Source organism: Monopterus albus, unplaced genomic scaffold (assembly GCF_001952655.1).
Source record: "Monopterus albus unplaced genomic scaffold, M_albus_1.0 scaffold23.1, whole genome shotgun sequence".
Classification (NCBI taxonomy): Eukaryota; Metazoa; Chordata; class Actinopteri; order Synbranchiformes; family Synbranchidae; genus Monopterus; species Monopterus albus.
Genome location: NW_018127903.1, coordinates 1,878,495 through 1,895,676, shown reverse-complemented (window position 1 = coordinate 1,895,676; position 17,182 = coordinate 1,878,495). Strand labels below are relative to the sequence as shown.

The 17,182-nt window shown below is 39.4% G+C and overlaps 1 protein-coding gene across 1 annotated transcript in view; it reads right to left on the bottom strand.

Moving 5' to 3' along the window:
- Positions 1–1,586: 1,586 nt before the first annotated feature.
- The window catches only part of LOC109957030 (drebrin-like protein A), a 29,477-nt gene continuing 13,881 nt past the window's right edge, over positions 1,587–17,182 (bottom strand). The window contains exons 2-16 of the mRNA XM_020594599.1: positions 14,624–14,679; positions 14,304–14,416; positions 13,627–13,701; positions 8,781–8,924; positions 8,440–8,517; positions 8,160–8,311; positions 7,939–7,993; positions 6,528–6,602; positions 6,334–6,445; positions 5,610–6,149; positions 4,581–4,826; positions 4,353–4,451; positions 4,098–4,231; positions 2,529–2,580; positions 1,587–2,414 (exon numbers count right to left, since the gene is read on the bottom strand). Coding sequence (XP_020450255.1) covers positions 2,278–2,414; positions 2,529–2,580; positions 4,098–4,231; positions 4,353–4,451; positions 4,581–4,826; positions 5,610–6,149; positions 6,334–6,445; positions 6,528–6,602; positions 7,939–7,993; positions 8,160–8,311; positions 8,440–8,517; positions 8,781–8,924; positions 13,627–13,701; positions 14,304–14,416; positions 14,624–14,679 — 2,068 coding nt within the window. The 3' untranslated portion in view covers positions 1,587–2,277. The remainder of the gene's footprint in view (positions 2,415–2,528; positions 2,581–4,097; positions 4,232–4,352; positions 4,452–4,580; positions 4,827–5,609; positions 6,150–6,333; positions 6,446–6,527; positions 6,603–7,938; positions 7,994–8,159; positions 8,312–8,439; positions 8,518–8,780; positions 8,925–13,626; positions 13,702–14,303; positions 14,417–14,623; positions 14,680–17,182) is intronic.

The following is a 17,182-nucleotide window of genomic DNA, read 5'->3' as shown; positions in this document are numbered from 1 at the left end:
GTATATACATTAGGGTTCTCATATTAATATTAAAGTTACTTTTAATGCTACTTAGATTAACTGTTTTTCTAACTCTCAATTTTGCTCATTTGAGGTTTTCACAGCCTTCTCCTTGTAACCCAATTAGTGCTTCATAAGAGGCTCATCACCTTTTCACACATATCACTGATGATTAACCTTCTGGGATAACCTCAGTAGAATAGTCTCCTGGATAGATTTAGTCAGTCTGTCAACAGGCATCAGTTCATGTAGGATGAGACCCATGTCAAACATTACCTCTCTATTTCAGAACAGAGGCGCATCTGCCAAACGCTGTTACTGAGCTGGCACTGCAAGAGCGTAACCTTAACCACCTCTCCACGCACACAAAAATAAATAATTATTAAAGGTGCATGGATAAGTGATACTAATGTCATATTAAATCGAACAGTAGTAGCCCGGGGGAAAATCCTGTTTAAGGTGTAGCAGCATTAGCAATTTTTAGCTTTGGAAATGTCTGAATATCCCACTCCTGAAATGTGTGCAACAATGAGCTTTTTCTCTGCCTGTCAAAATGTTTTGCTTTTTTCCTGAGGAATCTGTTCATTTCAAAGTGTTCTCTCGCAGTAATGTTGTGAGAAATTGGAAAAGGCAATGTCTCCTCCTATAGGTGCAACTTTAGCACTACAATTCATACAACTTTTGTTCAGTTCAGTGCATTTAAACCAGTGCATACGTTAGGACTAATAAGAACACTGTATTATTAAAGTGACTTTTACACATGAACATTAAGTGATACTAACAATGCATACTCAGTAAAATTTTAACTTTTGATTCACTGTTTCAGTTATACTGATGAATAAACCTTTGTGTCGCTATAGTAAAACTACATGCTAGGAATATTATAATATTTTTTTCACTTTTAACTTTAAAAATGTGCCTGACTGATTCATTGTTTATTTTGTACAACACAGGGCAAGTGGAGAATTCCTGTACGATCACTGTAGTAGTGTGTTATTTCAAAATGCCATGCTGCCCTTACAAGAAAAAAATAATTCCTGAGATTTGAAACAAGAAAAAGACAGCAGCTATGACAAAATGCATTGTGAGGTAATATTTCAAAACCCTACAGACACTAATGATAATATCCATCATATTATGTGCTTGTTGAAAACTAAATGAGAAGAATAAAGTAGGAGACAAACATTTGAAAGCATCTTTTTAAGCAGACTGTAGACGTTGCAGTAAATATTTGTAGGTTCTGAGTAAATACAAAAAAACATACATACCATCAAACAAGCATAAAACACACAGTATAAACATACAAGCCAAGTACAGGAAAAGAGATCTTTTTGTTTTTATACAATCATATATACAGTATTGTGTAAGCTTAGAACTTAAAAAAACTTATTTGTGTGTCAACACCTTGGTTTACTGTAATTTCTTAAAATCAAGGAAAGGTTAAGAAGACAAAATATCACAAACTATATGGGAGGACATTAGCACGTGCACTAAAAGTGGCCCATCTTAACCTCTAGAGTCCTGAGCTTTGGAAACCCAAGCTGTGCGGTCCTCATATGAGGACGCAGGGACTCTAGAGGTTAAAGACTGCGGTTCTCAGTACAGTGCCTTTATCCTTTGCTTGCTTGTATATTGTTATGCTGCTCTTCTCATTTGTGTAATTAAACTGTCATGTGAAACTGTAGGTAAAAAATGCAGTGCAACAAAAGAACTCTAAAAAAAATACAGGAAGATGATTACAAGATGATGTCGGATACATGTATCTTGATTATATATACCAGTCAAGACCAGTAAATTATTTTTTTTAACAATGCACAAACAAAGCAAGCAAAGAGTATGCAAAATGGTGTGCTTAGTATATGTGTGGATCAAGAAGAAGACTATATGCTATAAAAACCTGTTTGTGTTTCTTACAAGAAAAGAAAGTTTGTGATCATTTGTCATTGTGATGTGATCTCGCCCACCAACATTCCTATTGTATTGTACTGAGTAAATAAGTTATTTTGGTCGAGGAAAGGGTCTTTTCTATTTTATCCAAAAAAATGAGGCTGGGTAATTTCTCTATTCTTGTGAAAACATTTTGTTTTTCTCAAAAACTATCAAAATAAAGAGTAGCATTTTTTTTCTTTATCCTTTCTACAAAACAGAGTACAAAGTTTCAGTAGGAGGATAAAGGTAAAAACACGCATAAACGTGAGGGGAGATGGTGTCCCTGAGTGTGTGTGTACATGTACTGTGTGTGTCTGTGTGTGTGTTAGTGCATCTCAATCTACAGATCTATATGGTCTCCACATAATTGGCAGGGAACAAGCCTTGGCGGCCATTTTTGCTCCACCCCCTCCACCAGGCTTTGTCCATAGTTTCCACATTGGTGATGATGTCACCAGGTTCAAAGGAGATCTCCGATTCATCTTCTGTGGGAACCGCAAGATAACATGGTGAAGACCCGCTAATCACAGTGTAATTACCATAAGTGGTGGCATTTTATGTGCACATGTGTGCCGATTATCCTCTAAATGGCAACGTACCTGCTTGGTAGTCATACAAAGCTCGGACACACATTTGTCGCTTGGCTAACACCTGAAGTGGAGAGGAAAATGGAGTCAGAGAAAGCCTGTAATCATGAAACACACGTGTTGCTTAAGTGGAAGGCACAAGGCAGAATAAAGGAAAACTAAATCACTTTCATTGAAACTTTCATCATATGAACTTATCTTTTAAAATTAACTAAAATTAAAGTATGTCAGTATTCTGCATTTTTTTACTGTTAGCACAATCCATGAAAAGACCAAACCTATCAATGAAATGATAATATTAACAAGTGCACCCTGTTTCAAAGCCTGAAAGGTTTTTTTTATTCTGTGCCATAAATGTATACACTTTTCTGTTACTATAATTAGTAGCTAGTAGACTGGATATGTATTAATTCACAGCTCAAAATAGTCCCCAACAAATATATTACACACTGCTGGATGAGTAAAATTACAGTAGTCACTATATATAATAAATTGCTGAGTCTTTTTACCTCTGCCAAGGCGGAGGTTCTATTTTTACCCGTGATTGTTTGTTGGTTGCTTTGTTCACAATATAACTCAAATAGTAACGAATGGATTTTGATGGTAGGTAGGGCATAGCCCACGGAACACTGCATTAGATTTTGGTGCTGATCTGGACCATCATCCAGATCCAGGAATATTCACCACTGTGAGATATTTCAATATTTTTGCTCCTAACGCACAATGCCTACAGTGCTTCAACAAACATTGCATGATAACATGCACATAAGATCCACCACACACTAACACACTAAAGTCTCTGATCTGGATTTACTGACCCTTAATGTTTCGATTTATAGGGCTCACGGAAAACTTGTAACTGTGAGACAACAAAAAAAGCTACAGACTTACATCTAACATCAAATTCTAGCTGAAACTGCTGATTCAGTAGGGTGTCCACAGATTGGACATTTGTTCAAAAGTTACTGAGTTGGATCTTGAAGAAAATTGCCATTGATGAAATATTCTTTTTATTTAATATCTTTCAAACTAATAATGATATCATTGTGATTCCAAATATTAGGGGTAGGTTCTCGTGGTCAATGAATCATATTATAATGGTCAAACCATCATAGAAATATTGCTTTTAGATATAATGCCATTATGGGGATAGGTAGGTTAAAAAAGAAACTATGTATTTGTGATGTTTTTGAAAGATTAAAATCATCATTAGGAACCATCGAGGTTGGGGCTGAACCAATACATATACACATTTATATTGTATACACACACATGTACATATCCCTGGACTTTTAAATATTCTTCACCAGTCTGACTAAATCAAAAATACAAAGTCTGTAATTTCTCGCTGGTATAATTTTTATTACAGTGTTTAACATAAATGTAATTATTTTGAATGTGATTATATTAATAAAAGATATTTTGCCTCCTAATTGTGTAGAGGATATTTGAGGAGGAAAGAACGGAACAGATTAAAAAAAAAAAACAAAAAAAAAAACAACTGATATAAGTTTTTGGAATAACAAGATTTGTACAAGGCAGTGTACACATACAATATGTATTTGTAGATACACACAGTACCTCTTGTCCATTTTCTGAGATCTCCTGATACTTATCCTCAACAACATCATCCTCCTCTGCCATGACATGAACATTATAGCACACGGCCGGCTCCGGTGAGCTGAGTTCTGTGTCAGATGGACTCAGAGATCGTTCTGAGGAAAACCAGAGTGAAAAGTATTAATCACAGTCCAACCAGCACAATGACTGGGTATATAAACGCATTATCACAGAATAATTCTACATTGCACTGTATTGTTTGATTTGTTGCCAAACCTATGCCATTCTGTTCCTGTCTGTCCCCTCCGTTTGTGATCCTATTGGCTGATAGGACAACAGCCTCCTGTTTGATTTCTTGACAAACTGCTTCAGCATCTGAAATAATGATTTTGTTGAAACCTTTTGTCGTTGTGTACTGTTATACAAAAAAAGCATTTCACATTTTGAAAGCTACACTACAGCATTTAAAAATAAATAAACATGATACAAGAACAAGAGGGCTACCTGTGACTGCTGACTCTTCTTCCTGCTCTGAAAGTTCATCAGGCTCTGCAGGTCCCTGGCTGTCTTCTGATTGGTCGATGTCCTCTCCATCTTCCTTTGCTTCCTCTTCCCACTCCACCACCTCCAATGGCTCCTCCAGTGATGCATGCTCAGCTTTATGCTTTAATCCCACCTCAGCCTCCTCCTTGTCCTCCTCCTCCTCCTCTTTCTCTTCCTCCTTCTCCTCCTTGTCCTGCTCCTCTTCCTCTTTCTCCTCCTCCTCCTCCTCGTCTTCCTCCTCCTCCTCCTTCTCCTCCTCCTTCTCCTCCTCCTTCTCCTCCTCCTCCTCCACCTCCTCCTCCACCTCCTCTTGCTCCTGCTCTTCTGCCTCAGTCTGGTGTGGTTCTGTAAGAACAGCACAAGGCTGGGGTTGTGTTTCAGACTTATCTTCCTCGAGTTCTTCCACATCTTCTTCCTCATCCTCCTCCATCAGTACAGCCTGAGCTTTGTAGACAGTGTCTGAGACCAGCCCAGTGTGTACATGAGTGGCTGTATTGAGGTCTGTAATTTGGAAAATTATAATTAAAAACACAATAAATTGCACATTTCATATTCCTTACACTCTGTCAATGTGTTCATAAAGGCTGTGTATGTCTTGGTTTGAAAAACTGAACTATAATTAATCCAAAAACCATAGTCTTGTAGTGCACAATTCAGTTAAGACTGCCATGAATAAGAGTATATGTAGTTATTTAGGAAATATTAAATTGTGACAGGACAAAATTAAAATATAAAATTTAATTCTGAGCACTGTTGTTTGTGTCTAAGAAGCCAGTGATTTGTATCCCTAGTCTGCTGCAGAGAGTCTGGAGTATATAGAGCAGTTTTAGCAAATCACCTACAGTGTATGTCACCTTAGTCTGTAATGAAAATTAACAACCAGCATTTAATGACAAGCACATGAGCTCTAAGCAAGAGTCATATAATGAGACCTTCTCTGCAGGTTAGTTCAGATGTTAATATAATGATTTGTGTGCTGTTCCACTCTACCTGTGTTCGGCTGAAGTCTCTCAGGAAGAGGTGCTGTTGGAGCATGCGAAGGAAAACCAGGCTCAAAGGAGAAAGTCGCATGCCCTGGCTGGGTTGGGGTATTTGGGGGTGAGGAAGGCAGGGCCTCTGGATGTGACTGAGAGGTGCTGCTTTTTACTGTACTGGGAGACAAAGATACCAAAAGAGTAGGGGAAGCCGGGGGTGCAGAAGGTTCTGTAGGTGATGGAGTTTTAGGCTCAACAACAGAATCAATTTGGTTGTTAGTTTGCGGAAGGATGGGCAGGGCTGAAACTAGAGGGGCAGAACGAGGAGGGGATCTGGGTGGTGACACTGGGGCTCTGGGCCTTTGTGGAGAGGTGACAGGGCGGAAATCAGCGCTCCTGGGGGGAGAAGTGGCATGGTAGATGGGGGAGGGAGGTGCCCGGGAAAAAGGGGAGACAAGGGGAGAACTGCGGGGGGAGGATGCTGCACTCTCTTCTGCCTTAGAGAAGATAAACGCTGTGTCTGTCAGACTGCGCTGGTATCGTCTGAACAGTTTACCTGATAAGAAAAAAAAAACGTTAGTGAGTAGTGCAGAAACTGAAAGAATACACACGGTATATATAGAAACGTCCAACAGCATGCACTACAATCCAGAGCTGAGGTCCTTGAGGTTTAATTAGCTCATCTGGAGTTTTAAATGGTAGCATTAGTTTCTCTTTGAGCATGCACACAGTGCACATACCAGTGCGGGAGGATCCAGGGCTAGTTGGACTTTGCGATGATGATGATGATGACAGCTGCCTGAAGAACTCCCTAGGGTTAATGGATCGCTGGGACACTAATGCTGCTGCCTCCTACAGGTCAGTTAATGTACATTAAGTGGATATATGCAAGAACCTAATAGTTTTATGTTGCAGTAGTCTATGATTCACTTACTGCTGCTTTCTCTATGGACTCACGCCTTCTTAGACGAGCTCTCATATCTTCCTCATGCTCCTTCTGCTGCTGCTCCTGTCAGTGCAGAAGCATAACAACAATCATATTCACACACGTATTTTAATGCATTTCATGTCTTTATTTAAAATAAATCATTTCAGATGACATCACACTTGACATTAAGCCCTAATTAACAACAAAGAAATCATTGCCCACAGAGAATACAGAGCAGTAACTGCTGAGGCAAAACAATACCTTGTACAGTACATTTTAGCTTTTCATTTACAGTAGGTATCTCTTACATCTGAAAACCCCTCACTGCTCACAAGTAAAACCGCTGTAAACTCTCAACAGAGACTTTTCCTAAGTCTCATTTACAATAGCATCTGTTATACTAGGTAAAATTTGAGAACACATCATCTTTGGTGTTACACAGTTTGAACATAGGTAGGCCACATCTCAGGAGTGTTTCTACACTCAGCATCTGTATATATTTATGTTAAAATGTCAAGTAGTCATGTACTGCTGTTTTAGTGGCTTTTCACCGCGTATGAGGATAAAGCCACAGGTTCATTTGTTTGACTTTAGGTGTAAAATGATAAAGTTGGCTTAAAGTATGGCTAGCCAGACTGTGAGCAGCCAAAAACCTTGTTGCTCAATCCTGGATTCTTCCACACAGTTTGACAGCACGGTCATGACATAACATCTTACAGGAGATTCTATAACAAGAACTTTCACTGGTAGGATAAATGCATCCTCTCCTAAGACATTTGAGTTCTGGAGGGACACTATAAGCTCAGTAAAAGACTTGTCACTGCTGTCCCATGGCCCCTCCTGACTGAGCTTTAGTTTTTCTGCTTTTTTCTATCCTTTGTTATTGTTGTTGTTGTTTCCACATACAGGGTGGGGTGGGAGTGGGGTTCTATTTAGTTCATGTTCTTTGTGTTCCTATGTTATGTCTTGAAATTGAATAAAGATTTAATTACAAAAAAAAGGTATGATTTGTGCAGCCCCTTATAAACTAAATTATTAGCTGTTGGTTTTTCCTGCTAATTTAAATCAGTCCACTGTTGTCTTTGTTCATGTAGCAGTAAATACATTAGTCTCTGTATAAGCAGCAGAAGCAGATGTTGTGACAGACAGCTGTGGCCCTCACATGAATCAAAGGGTCAGCTATTATAGATTTAGAATTAGCTCTCAAACACCCCAAGGTCAGCCCAGTTCTTACAGAGATAAATGAATTCAAGGCATCAGTATGACCAACCTGCAGCAGCACAGGTGTCCATTTTGCCACTAGGCAAAGTCCATGACAACATGCCATGTCCACCTTTTATCAAAGAGGCTTTACATCATTTTATATGTGAAAATTTTCACGTGTGAATTCTAGCAAGATCTACACCTTCTCACTCACCCATCTTAATTTCTCCTTTCTGCGCATGTCTTCCTCCTCCTCGGCCTGCTTTCTTCTGCAAGACAGAAAAAAACAATACAACCATTGTTTTTTCTAAAAATCACTGTCCAAAATACAGTGTACTTGTTGTATGTATGAAGGTACAGTACTTTGTTCTTCTAAGCTAAAAACAATAAAACCACAAGAGTGCACTATTGACAGGAAACAGACACCGTCCCGACCTCTGCTCCTCAATAATCTGTAGCTTTTCATTCATCTTTCTGTCTCTCTCTTCTGCTTCCCTTCGTTCCTTCAGAATTCGTTCTTTTTCAAGCTGCCGTCTCTCCTCTGCTGCTCGTCTCCTCTCGTCTTCTTTCCTCTCTTCCTCTTCACGCTGACACAAAGAGTCACAATGTGAGACAAATCAAAAAATTGCTCTCTTTAGTAGCTTTCCAAATGTAAAAGGCTCTAATCATGTGGCTAATGGAGATTTTAGCTAATCAGATGTGGCCAAAGGCATACCTCTGCACGTGCCCAGAACGAGTCCCTGTTTATTCGTCTGATTTCCATTGCAGCATTGGTTTTTCTGTAGTTTGTACCCTATAAAAGAAGAAATACTGAATACAAAGCAATGAATTGATAATCAATACACTGATTGCACAGCATTTTTATGCCATTGTATTATATTATAAAATTTTCAAGAACTATATGTAAAAAACATGGTGGAGGCAAAAGTAAAACAAAAAAAGTTATTGAAGAGGTAGCCTGTAAAACAGAGTTTCTACTTGAAACAGTGCCACAATGTGTATATGAAATTCTCTGCTTCCATCTTATGGACACATGAGGTATTGCAGGAGCCTCACCACTATGTCCTCATTGTCAGCAGACCTGGAGCTCCTCCTCGCCCACTGTATAGGAGCTTGGGCATTGGCCTTATTGAACTCAGCTCTTAGCCTCTCCTCTGTCACATCCTCCATCTTCGCTGCTCTAATGAACACATGTGCTTCCTGAAACATGGAGGGCAGATAATGAAAATAAGGAGATGAGAAGTAGAGTAAGACAGATGTGACCTACCCTTATACACACTGTTCTACAGCCACACACACACACACACACACGTATGCACACAAAGGCCAGAAATCCACAGGCATACACAATCTGTCTTGTGGTTTTCCCTTGGTCTGACTTGGAGCTATGTAAATGTGGAGCCCAACAGTTGTGCAACGGCATAAAGATTGTGAGAGAACAAAAACACGGCCAGGCTTTAGATGAAGGCAGGAATACAGTGGTTTGGACAGTTGTATAGCAGAGAGGGAGATGGGGAATATGAGAAGGTGGGGGCGAGACAGTAAAAAGTGAGAAAATAGGGTGTGAAAGCATGAGTATGTGTGCAAAAAAGTTACTAAAAGAGAAAGGACTTCACTTAACATGCAATAGTTGCCTAATAGTTGGAAGTCAACATTCAGAGGTGTGATAGATCCTACTGGCAATCACTGTTGTCTCTAAATTGTCTGGAGGAGTGAGTGTGGGTGTGTTGGTTGTTTGTCTCTTAATGTTAGTCCTATGATAGCCTGTTAACCTGTCCAGGTGTGTCCAATGTCACCTGGGATTGGCTCCAGCACCCCCGCACCCTATTCAGGATAAGTGGTATAAATAATGCATGGATGGAAATTGACAATCACAGATCAAAGCAGTGTTGCACTGCAGCTTTTTCTATGGGACACATATGGTCCAGGTGATAAACACGAGTTTAACTCATGTCTGTGTATGTAGAGGGACAGTTATTTGTGGCCAGGACCCCAGAATAATTTCCATGGAGAGTAAGTCCAAGCTTGTTGATGGACGGCCAGGTTTGTCTGCATCCAACAGGAAACCAAAGCTTCATCTGAGTGACAACACTGACACTGAACAGAATATTCTATGTGCCCTTTAATACTTGTCACTGCAGTGTATAATCCTTATCACTCTAGCTGTCACTGGCAGCTGTGCACACACACAGACCAGACAAGCAGTGCACAGTGCTGTCACGAATGCTGGGAGAATCATGGAAAAAGACAGAACCCCAGTCTATAGCAAAAGCTCTCTGTAGTATAGTGCACTCTTCAGTTCTGCAGAGTGCAAGTGCAGAAAATCACAGTGTTTGCCCATTAATGACACCAACACGGCATCCTCGTATTGTCAGGGATAGTGACAGTACCACTCATATTAAATGTGCCCACAGTACTGAATGGTAGCTCATATAAAAGCAGGACAAATAGATATGATTACACATGTACTGTTCCAATAGCTGTATGCAGGTGACTAGTAGACTGACAAACTCAAACTCAGAAAACAAACAAACAAACAAAAAAAAAAACTGGTTCTGTCTATGTTTCACACAAATCATCTCTAATTATTTTCACACCTTTTTCATAACTCTTTTGTACTATAACACTGCTACAAGTCATTAGAGAGCCCTAGGCTTTCCTTATATCAAAACAGATGTAAATTGTGTTTGATGTTAAATATAGCCCCTACCCTCTTCTCACTCTCTCAGCTTCCCCTAAGTGTCCTTGTCCCTCTTTCTTTCACCCTATTCATCCCGGGGAATGTGTGATTTACTGTAAATTTCATGATCGCACGAGAGGCAGTAGTAAACAAATGCATCACAATCATCCCTACCCATGATCTGCCTGTAGATATTTTCATGGTAAAATCTCAATATAACGGCCAAGTGAAATGTTGTACGTGAACTGGTGATCTTTTTAGGGTTTATGGCACTGACAATCCTGGCAATAAAGTTCACTATGGGTGTAAGAATATAATCTCTCTGGGACGAAAAGGAGCTCCAGGTGATGTGACAGGCTGAGAGTTACTTTCTGGCTGAAACTGAGCTCAATTCTACATAAACTGTCTCTCTGCTCTAGAATCAAACTCTCCTACTCAGGAGTTGTTCAGACTGTGAGCAACAGTAGGCGGATGTGGGAATGTTCAAGTGTCCCCAGTGTAAGTTTGTCTGAGATGGCTAATGGACAGCTTACGATAAATGTCTGCTTTGAGGAATCCAGAATTTTGATTTTGTTAGACTAGGTTTTTACCATTTTGGAAACTTTTACTTGTCTATAATAACAATAATGCTGCATGATCATGAAAAATACATAGATTAATAAAGTTCCTTTAAATATTTTGTAACATTATTAGCATAGTATGTTCGTAAGTGATGACATTTACTTTTGTAAACAAATTCTCTGCTCAAATAAGACAAAGTGTGATATAGGGCTATGGTGGCTGACAGGAAAGTCTCTGTTCTGTTCTGTGTGTAGAGATGAGTTATATGAGTGTTCTAACGTGCTTCAGGATGCAGTGCTCAGACCCAAACATTATTTCAACATAACTACTGTTGCAACTCAAATCTCCTGCTCCACCTGACTTTTAATCCTTTCTTATTTCTGCTCATTGTTTACCATGTCCTTTCACAGTCTCAACATCTACTGCCACTACATACACGCACATACCACATTTGCAGCTCTATTCTGCTATTATTTCAGTGGAAATGTAGAACAAGGGTAACATCTGCACCCTGATCATATTTTAGTTTTCATACAGTAACTCCAACACCACACTAGAGTACAGAATGTGACACAACCCAAATCTGCTGCTGCAGACTCGCCTTGACACCCCCTCCCTTTCCCCACTGCCAGCTGGGACATGCAGAATAGCAAGCCACAAAGAACAAAGTTAAAGAAAAAAGTAGAAAGAAATAAGCATATAACAAGCATTAACAAATAAAGTGCCAAAGGAGAGGTTATCACTTTAGTTCTGTTTCCCAGTCACTACAAGGTCAAGAAGGGATTTCTATGATAATGAAGACTGTTAGGCTTGCAGAATGTGTTTATTTTCTTCTAAATATGGGCAATAGTAAATTATAACCTTGCCTTGTTATATCAAGGATGACATACTCTATGAAATATAGACAACTATCTCTGACCCCACTATTTTAATTTTGCCCTAAAATCCTCCAACACTTTCTAGTTCCACTGAGACTATGTAAATAAAGACCATAAAAAGATGATAAGAATGGTGACCTTAAAAGAGCTTTCTTAAATACATTGTTTAATACAATTTCTTCGACTTGTTTATGATGTGTTACAATGGTGGAAAAAGTTGGCATAACTGTTACTTTCTATAAAAACACAAATAAAAGTACAAGCTTCACATTCCTAACTTTACCTCAGTGAAAAGAGACGGAGTTCTATAGTATCTTTATCATTTTACTAAGTTTGAAACACTGAGTAATTGAAAATTAAACTTATGATTTCTAACAGGTGAATCTTACTGTCACAACAACAGTTTGGTTATAAATTGTTCTGGTTACCTTTTTTGTAGTATTCAAAGAGAAGCAGGTAAGCAGTCATAGCAGCAAAAACAGGTTGTTTGCACTGTAACACAAATCTGGTCATGTACTGCATATGTGTTTGCTAAGGTCACAGATCTCCCACAGTTCACAGATTTAAGGATTGACCCGTGTGATCATTGCTCTACAATTTTGAAATTCCTCACGGAAATGGTTAAAGAGCCCTGGGTGTTCACACACACACACACACACACACACACACACATTCCTGTATGGGCAATGAGGTGAGGTCCAGGTAAATGTACATTGGGAGTGAGGACTACCATTTCTGCTACACTTAAACACACACACACACACACTTATGCTTCTATCTTTGTGACACTATCCTTTGCCATAATTCATTCCCTAGCCCCTTACCCTAACTTTAACCATCAAAACTAAATACCTAAACCTAACCCTAACCCTAAGCATAATCTAAACCTAATTCTAACCTGGACCCTAAAACCAAGTCTTAACACTCAGAAAGGTGTTTCACAAAGTTTTAAAAGAAAGAAAATTAGCATACGTCCCAGCATGCATTGTTGGAGAGTTAAAACATTTCAGAAACTGTTCTACTTGTATTTTCAAGATGCATTTCATGGTGAAAACATTCTCAGTGTTTGTAATATACTGTATATTAAATCATGGTTGTTTCTAGGGATGAAGGTTAGTAGTGAATTCAGTCCCAAGTCCTCACACTTACTGCAGTATTAAACAAGGTCACTTGGAGCAGCCTTGCATGCTCTCTTTGTACTGATTTTGGTACACTTAAACTTGAAAGGTGCTGCAACTGGTTGCATTATTTTGTAAGTTGTCTCAGCTCTTTCATTTTTATAGTGTATCAAGTCTAGGGGTCATCTGAACATCTCCTAGTTAGACTGACATGCTAAATAAGGACAAGTGGAGGGGCACAGATAGAGGGAAGTTATCATGGTGATGCACCAAGTTCCTGTACATGCACATGTACCTGACCCATAAAAATATACAGTTCTCTATTCTCTGTTCTGTTTACTTCCGGTCTCTGCGATCACTACTTAGATATGTGGTGTGACTTTGGGTTGCACAACAAACAATGGTGCTTTCAATCCCAAATTTAGCAATCTGCTCCTGGTAGTGACATGGCAGAAAGGCCAATCATACACAGGACCAGCACACCAATAGAACAGGAAGTGGACTGAGGACAGGAAACTCTCAAGACAATACAAAGTATTGTCACAACTGCCTTGTGTAAATGTGGAGTCCAAGGATAAAGAAAACGGAACAAGACAAAACTTCTTTGTGTAGAATAAAATCTGGTGAAACCTGTAAGTGATCAGGCACATCTTCATTTACTGCACCTTAAAGAAGTTCTTGATGGATGGAATATGGCTGGCACATTCTGTCTGTCGGACGTCCTCAACAGTTTGGCTGACCTGTGGACAAACACAGGATGTAGACACATTCTTAACATCTCTCTCTCTCTCTGAGCAGACTGAAAAAACAGCAGGAAGACTAACTGAGGAACAACAGGAGTCACAATGATGTCACAGAGGCAAATGTGTGTCTCATTGATCTGACTAAGGAATCTGAAATTTAAAGACTTAGATGTTACGTCATCATGGAAGAGGATTTATACCATTCACTTCATCGTTTAATTATTCTGTATATGTATATACCTAATATGCAAATAGATTGCATATATGTAAATATACAACAGTGATGTAGCATTACAAATCATTTTTATTGAGTCATAACTGTCTGAGATGTATCAGACATTTACACGTTCTGTTTGCCCTGTGATTCATATTCAGTTTTTACTACAGTGACATAATAACACAGCATTTTCCCACATCAGATGCCAAGTAAGCTTGGGTCAAACCAGAACCCTAGACTGTGAATAAGCTTATTTTACTCAGAGCATTTTGCAGGTTTATAAGTGCATAGATTTTTCTGTGACTCCTTAAGATGGAGCTGCTATTTTTTTAACACAATAGACTCATGTTTACATGTAATAATCCCCCTGTTTGCCACTCACCCAGATGATCATAGCAATCTGGGGGCTGCTTGTCTCTGCACTCCCAACTTTGCACAGTCCATATTGAGGCTTAGAGATGTCAAACTTTCCTGCCAGCTCTTCCACACCACCCGCTGTTAGAAAAGACAGAGAAGTTGGAAAGAGAAAAGGAAAAAAATTATACAAATGGAGATTTTGACAACAAAAATTCTACACGTTCCTTTAATAGTAAACTGTGAGATTTTTACACTATTTTGTCTGAATGCAAAATCCTTTAGAGTCAACGTGGAGAAGGTGAGAAGAATTTTTATTCCTGGCAAACATATAACAGTCCACCTTACCTCCTGAGTCGGCCAGTTTGAGCTTGTTGGTGAATCCATCATATGCAAATAATGCCCTGTGAAGGTACAGACACATACACAGGTCAGCTACTGAAAAATATGAGTGATAAAGGCTGCACAGAAACATTTGTAATGTTCAGTGTTAGAAAGAAAAAAAAAACAGGTTGATTGTTTGGAGCCAAAGGATACTCGTTTGATATCTATAAGCCTGTAAGTGAAGACACATTCAGAACTTTCATAACCAACCATGAGCATGGGGGTATCTGGGTACGCCATGTGTTCAGTCTATCAGTGTGCACAAGGGACACACACAAGCATGCACACATGCATAAGCAGATGTTTTACTGCACATACTTTGTCTAAACCATAACAGGTTTCCTTGCACTGTGAGATATTTCTACAGTGCACCAACAGAAATGTATTCTCTTCAGCTGTGACACAGCCATTTGTTTCCTTCTGTCTTTTCTGTCGCCCTTGTTCCTGTCCTTATTACCTTTACAGAGGCCTTTACACTGCATATGTGAAACAGGAAGGCATTCAGCAGCAGCATATCCTTCATTCGGTGTCTGCCTCTTAGATAGATGGCTCCCGAAATAAATGCAGCTGGTACTGTTTCAACAGCTACAGGGTTTTTTGATATTTTACAAGTGAAAACCTGCCCTACCACACCCCTCAGTCAGTCAAACTGCAGGTCACTGCTAAACAACCTAACAACTGTGCTTGTTATTAGAGGGATATAATTACATATGTTAGCTTCATTGCAGAAACTCTCAGACAAAAAACTGTGACTTCATAATTGACCAAAGCGAGTAAGCTAAAAGGAATGATTATTTCAATAAGAAAGCTGTTGATACCCATATGCTATTCGAAATGCCATGCCTTTTGTGTGTTTGTGAAGCACAACTGGGGGTAAATGTTTGTGTAAGAATAAGTGTCTTTACAAGGTGGCCTGCAGAGAGATGAATGTGTGTATGTGAGGTCATATATGTGTCTGTGTCTGACAGTGTATCTGTGTAACTTTCTCTCTGTCGTGTTCCTGAGGATGTGTCAATAACATCTACAGCAGAGTAGCAAGAGAGTAAGGCCAACGGGAGCTGTTACAATGGGCCAAAGGTGAATTGTCTGTTTGCGTGTGTTTGTAGATGTGTGTCAAAAGAGACAAAGTTATACCACACACAAAATGTTCAGCAAAACACCAGCATGGCATACAGGCTGACAACAGGCCAGCTAACTTGATTAGCATCACCACGAATCAGTTTTTTTTTTGTTTTTTTTTGTTACTGAAACAACAAGTCTGTTTGTTCAAAATCAAAAAGACTTGCAAAAGTCAATCAGTGAGTGAGTGTGCTGAGGGCACAATAACCATATTGTGTGCCCTACTGAGCAAGCTGAACCCTGGCCCTGCATGTGTGGGGACCCAAGCTGACATTGCTCTCATGTTTCTTATTGTGCGGATAATGCTGTTAAGTGTTTACTGTATATCTATCATGTTATCATGCCAAGACATTTTAAAATAGGACTTTGCTCAGAATATAATTTTATATAATCCAGGGCTCTACTGCATTATGTGAGCTTTGTCATTCAGACCATTCACATACTGTATCTCTTTAGTTTAGCCATATAGAAACATCACACTCAACTTCGTCATTAGACTTGCCAGCATTAAGAGCTTAACTACCAAGCCACATTTTCTGATCCTTGGTTCCAAAGACATTCATAAAGGTCACTGTTCATGAGCAGTCAAAGTCAACAGTAACTGTGCCTCTGAAGGGGTCTTAATTGCATGTACAAATTCTCCACCCACAAGGAGCAGGCTTGCATATACACTGTGCTGTGGGAGACTCTTTGTTCTGGGGCAGCTTTCACTACGACGGAGTTTGCACAGATCCTTTTTTCAGGGGATTTTTCTCTTCAGGACTTAATCCCTGTCTTGGATACTAACAAGGGGTTTGCAAATGCAGCGATTTTACAAAAGTAAAGTAGTCTGCTTTAAGGAAGGGCTCACATATTTAAAATGTGCTGGCACAACAAACTTTATTTAGGGGATCCGGTTACCGTCCTGAACCTAAAACCACTTTTCTGACAGTCTCACTCCACAGACTGTTCACACCTCCAATGGTGGTATCAAAAGATAAAATCCTGAAGTAATTTACCATCCAAACAGAAATGGAGCTTCAAGCTCACGAGTGCATATCTTGCTGAAGATTTTATGAGCAAGAAAATGAATCTAAAGTACTTAGGGTCTTACTGCTCTAACTTATCTCTTTTTTGTCCAAAACTTGATTAGTGTTGTTGGTTTAAGGCTGTAGTACTGTAGCATCAGCTGTTTTATTAGTAGTAAAATTTCCCGAACAGAGCTAATAGACCCCTGTCCCTTCACACCAGCACTTTTCTCCAGTGACTGATGAGAAAAACAGACTCTCTTATGTCTGTAGCCTACTCGAGCCCACTGCCACAGCCAGCCAGCTATGACCTCAGCTCTGAGAGAGGGAGGGGCTGAGGGTGGAGAAGAGAAGACAAGAGAAGAGAAGAGAAGAGAAGAGAAGATGTAAATTTAGG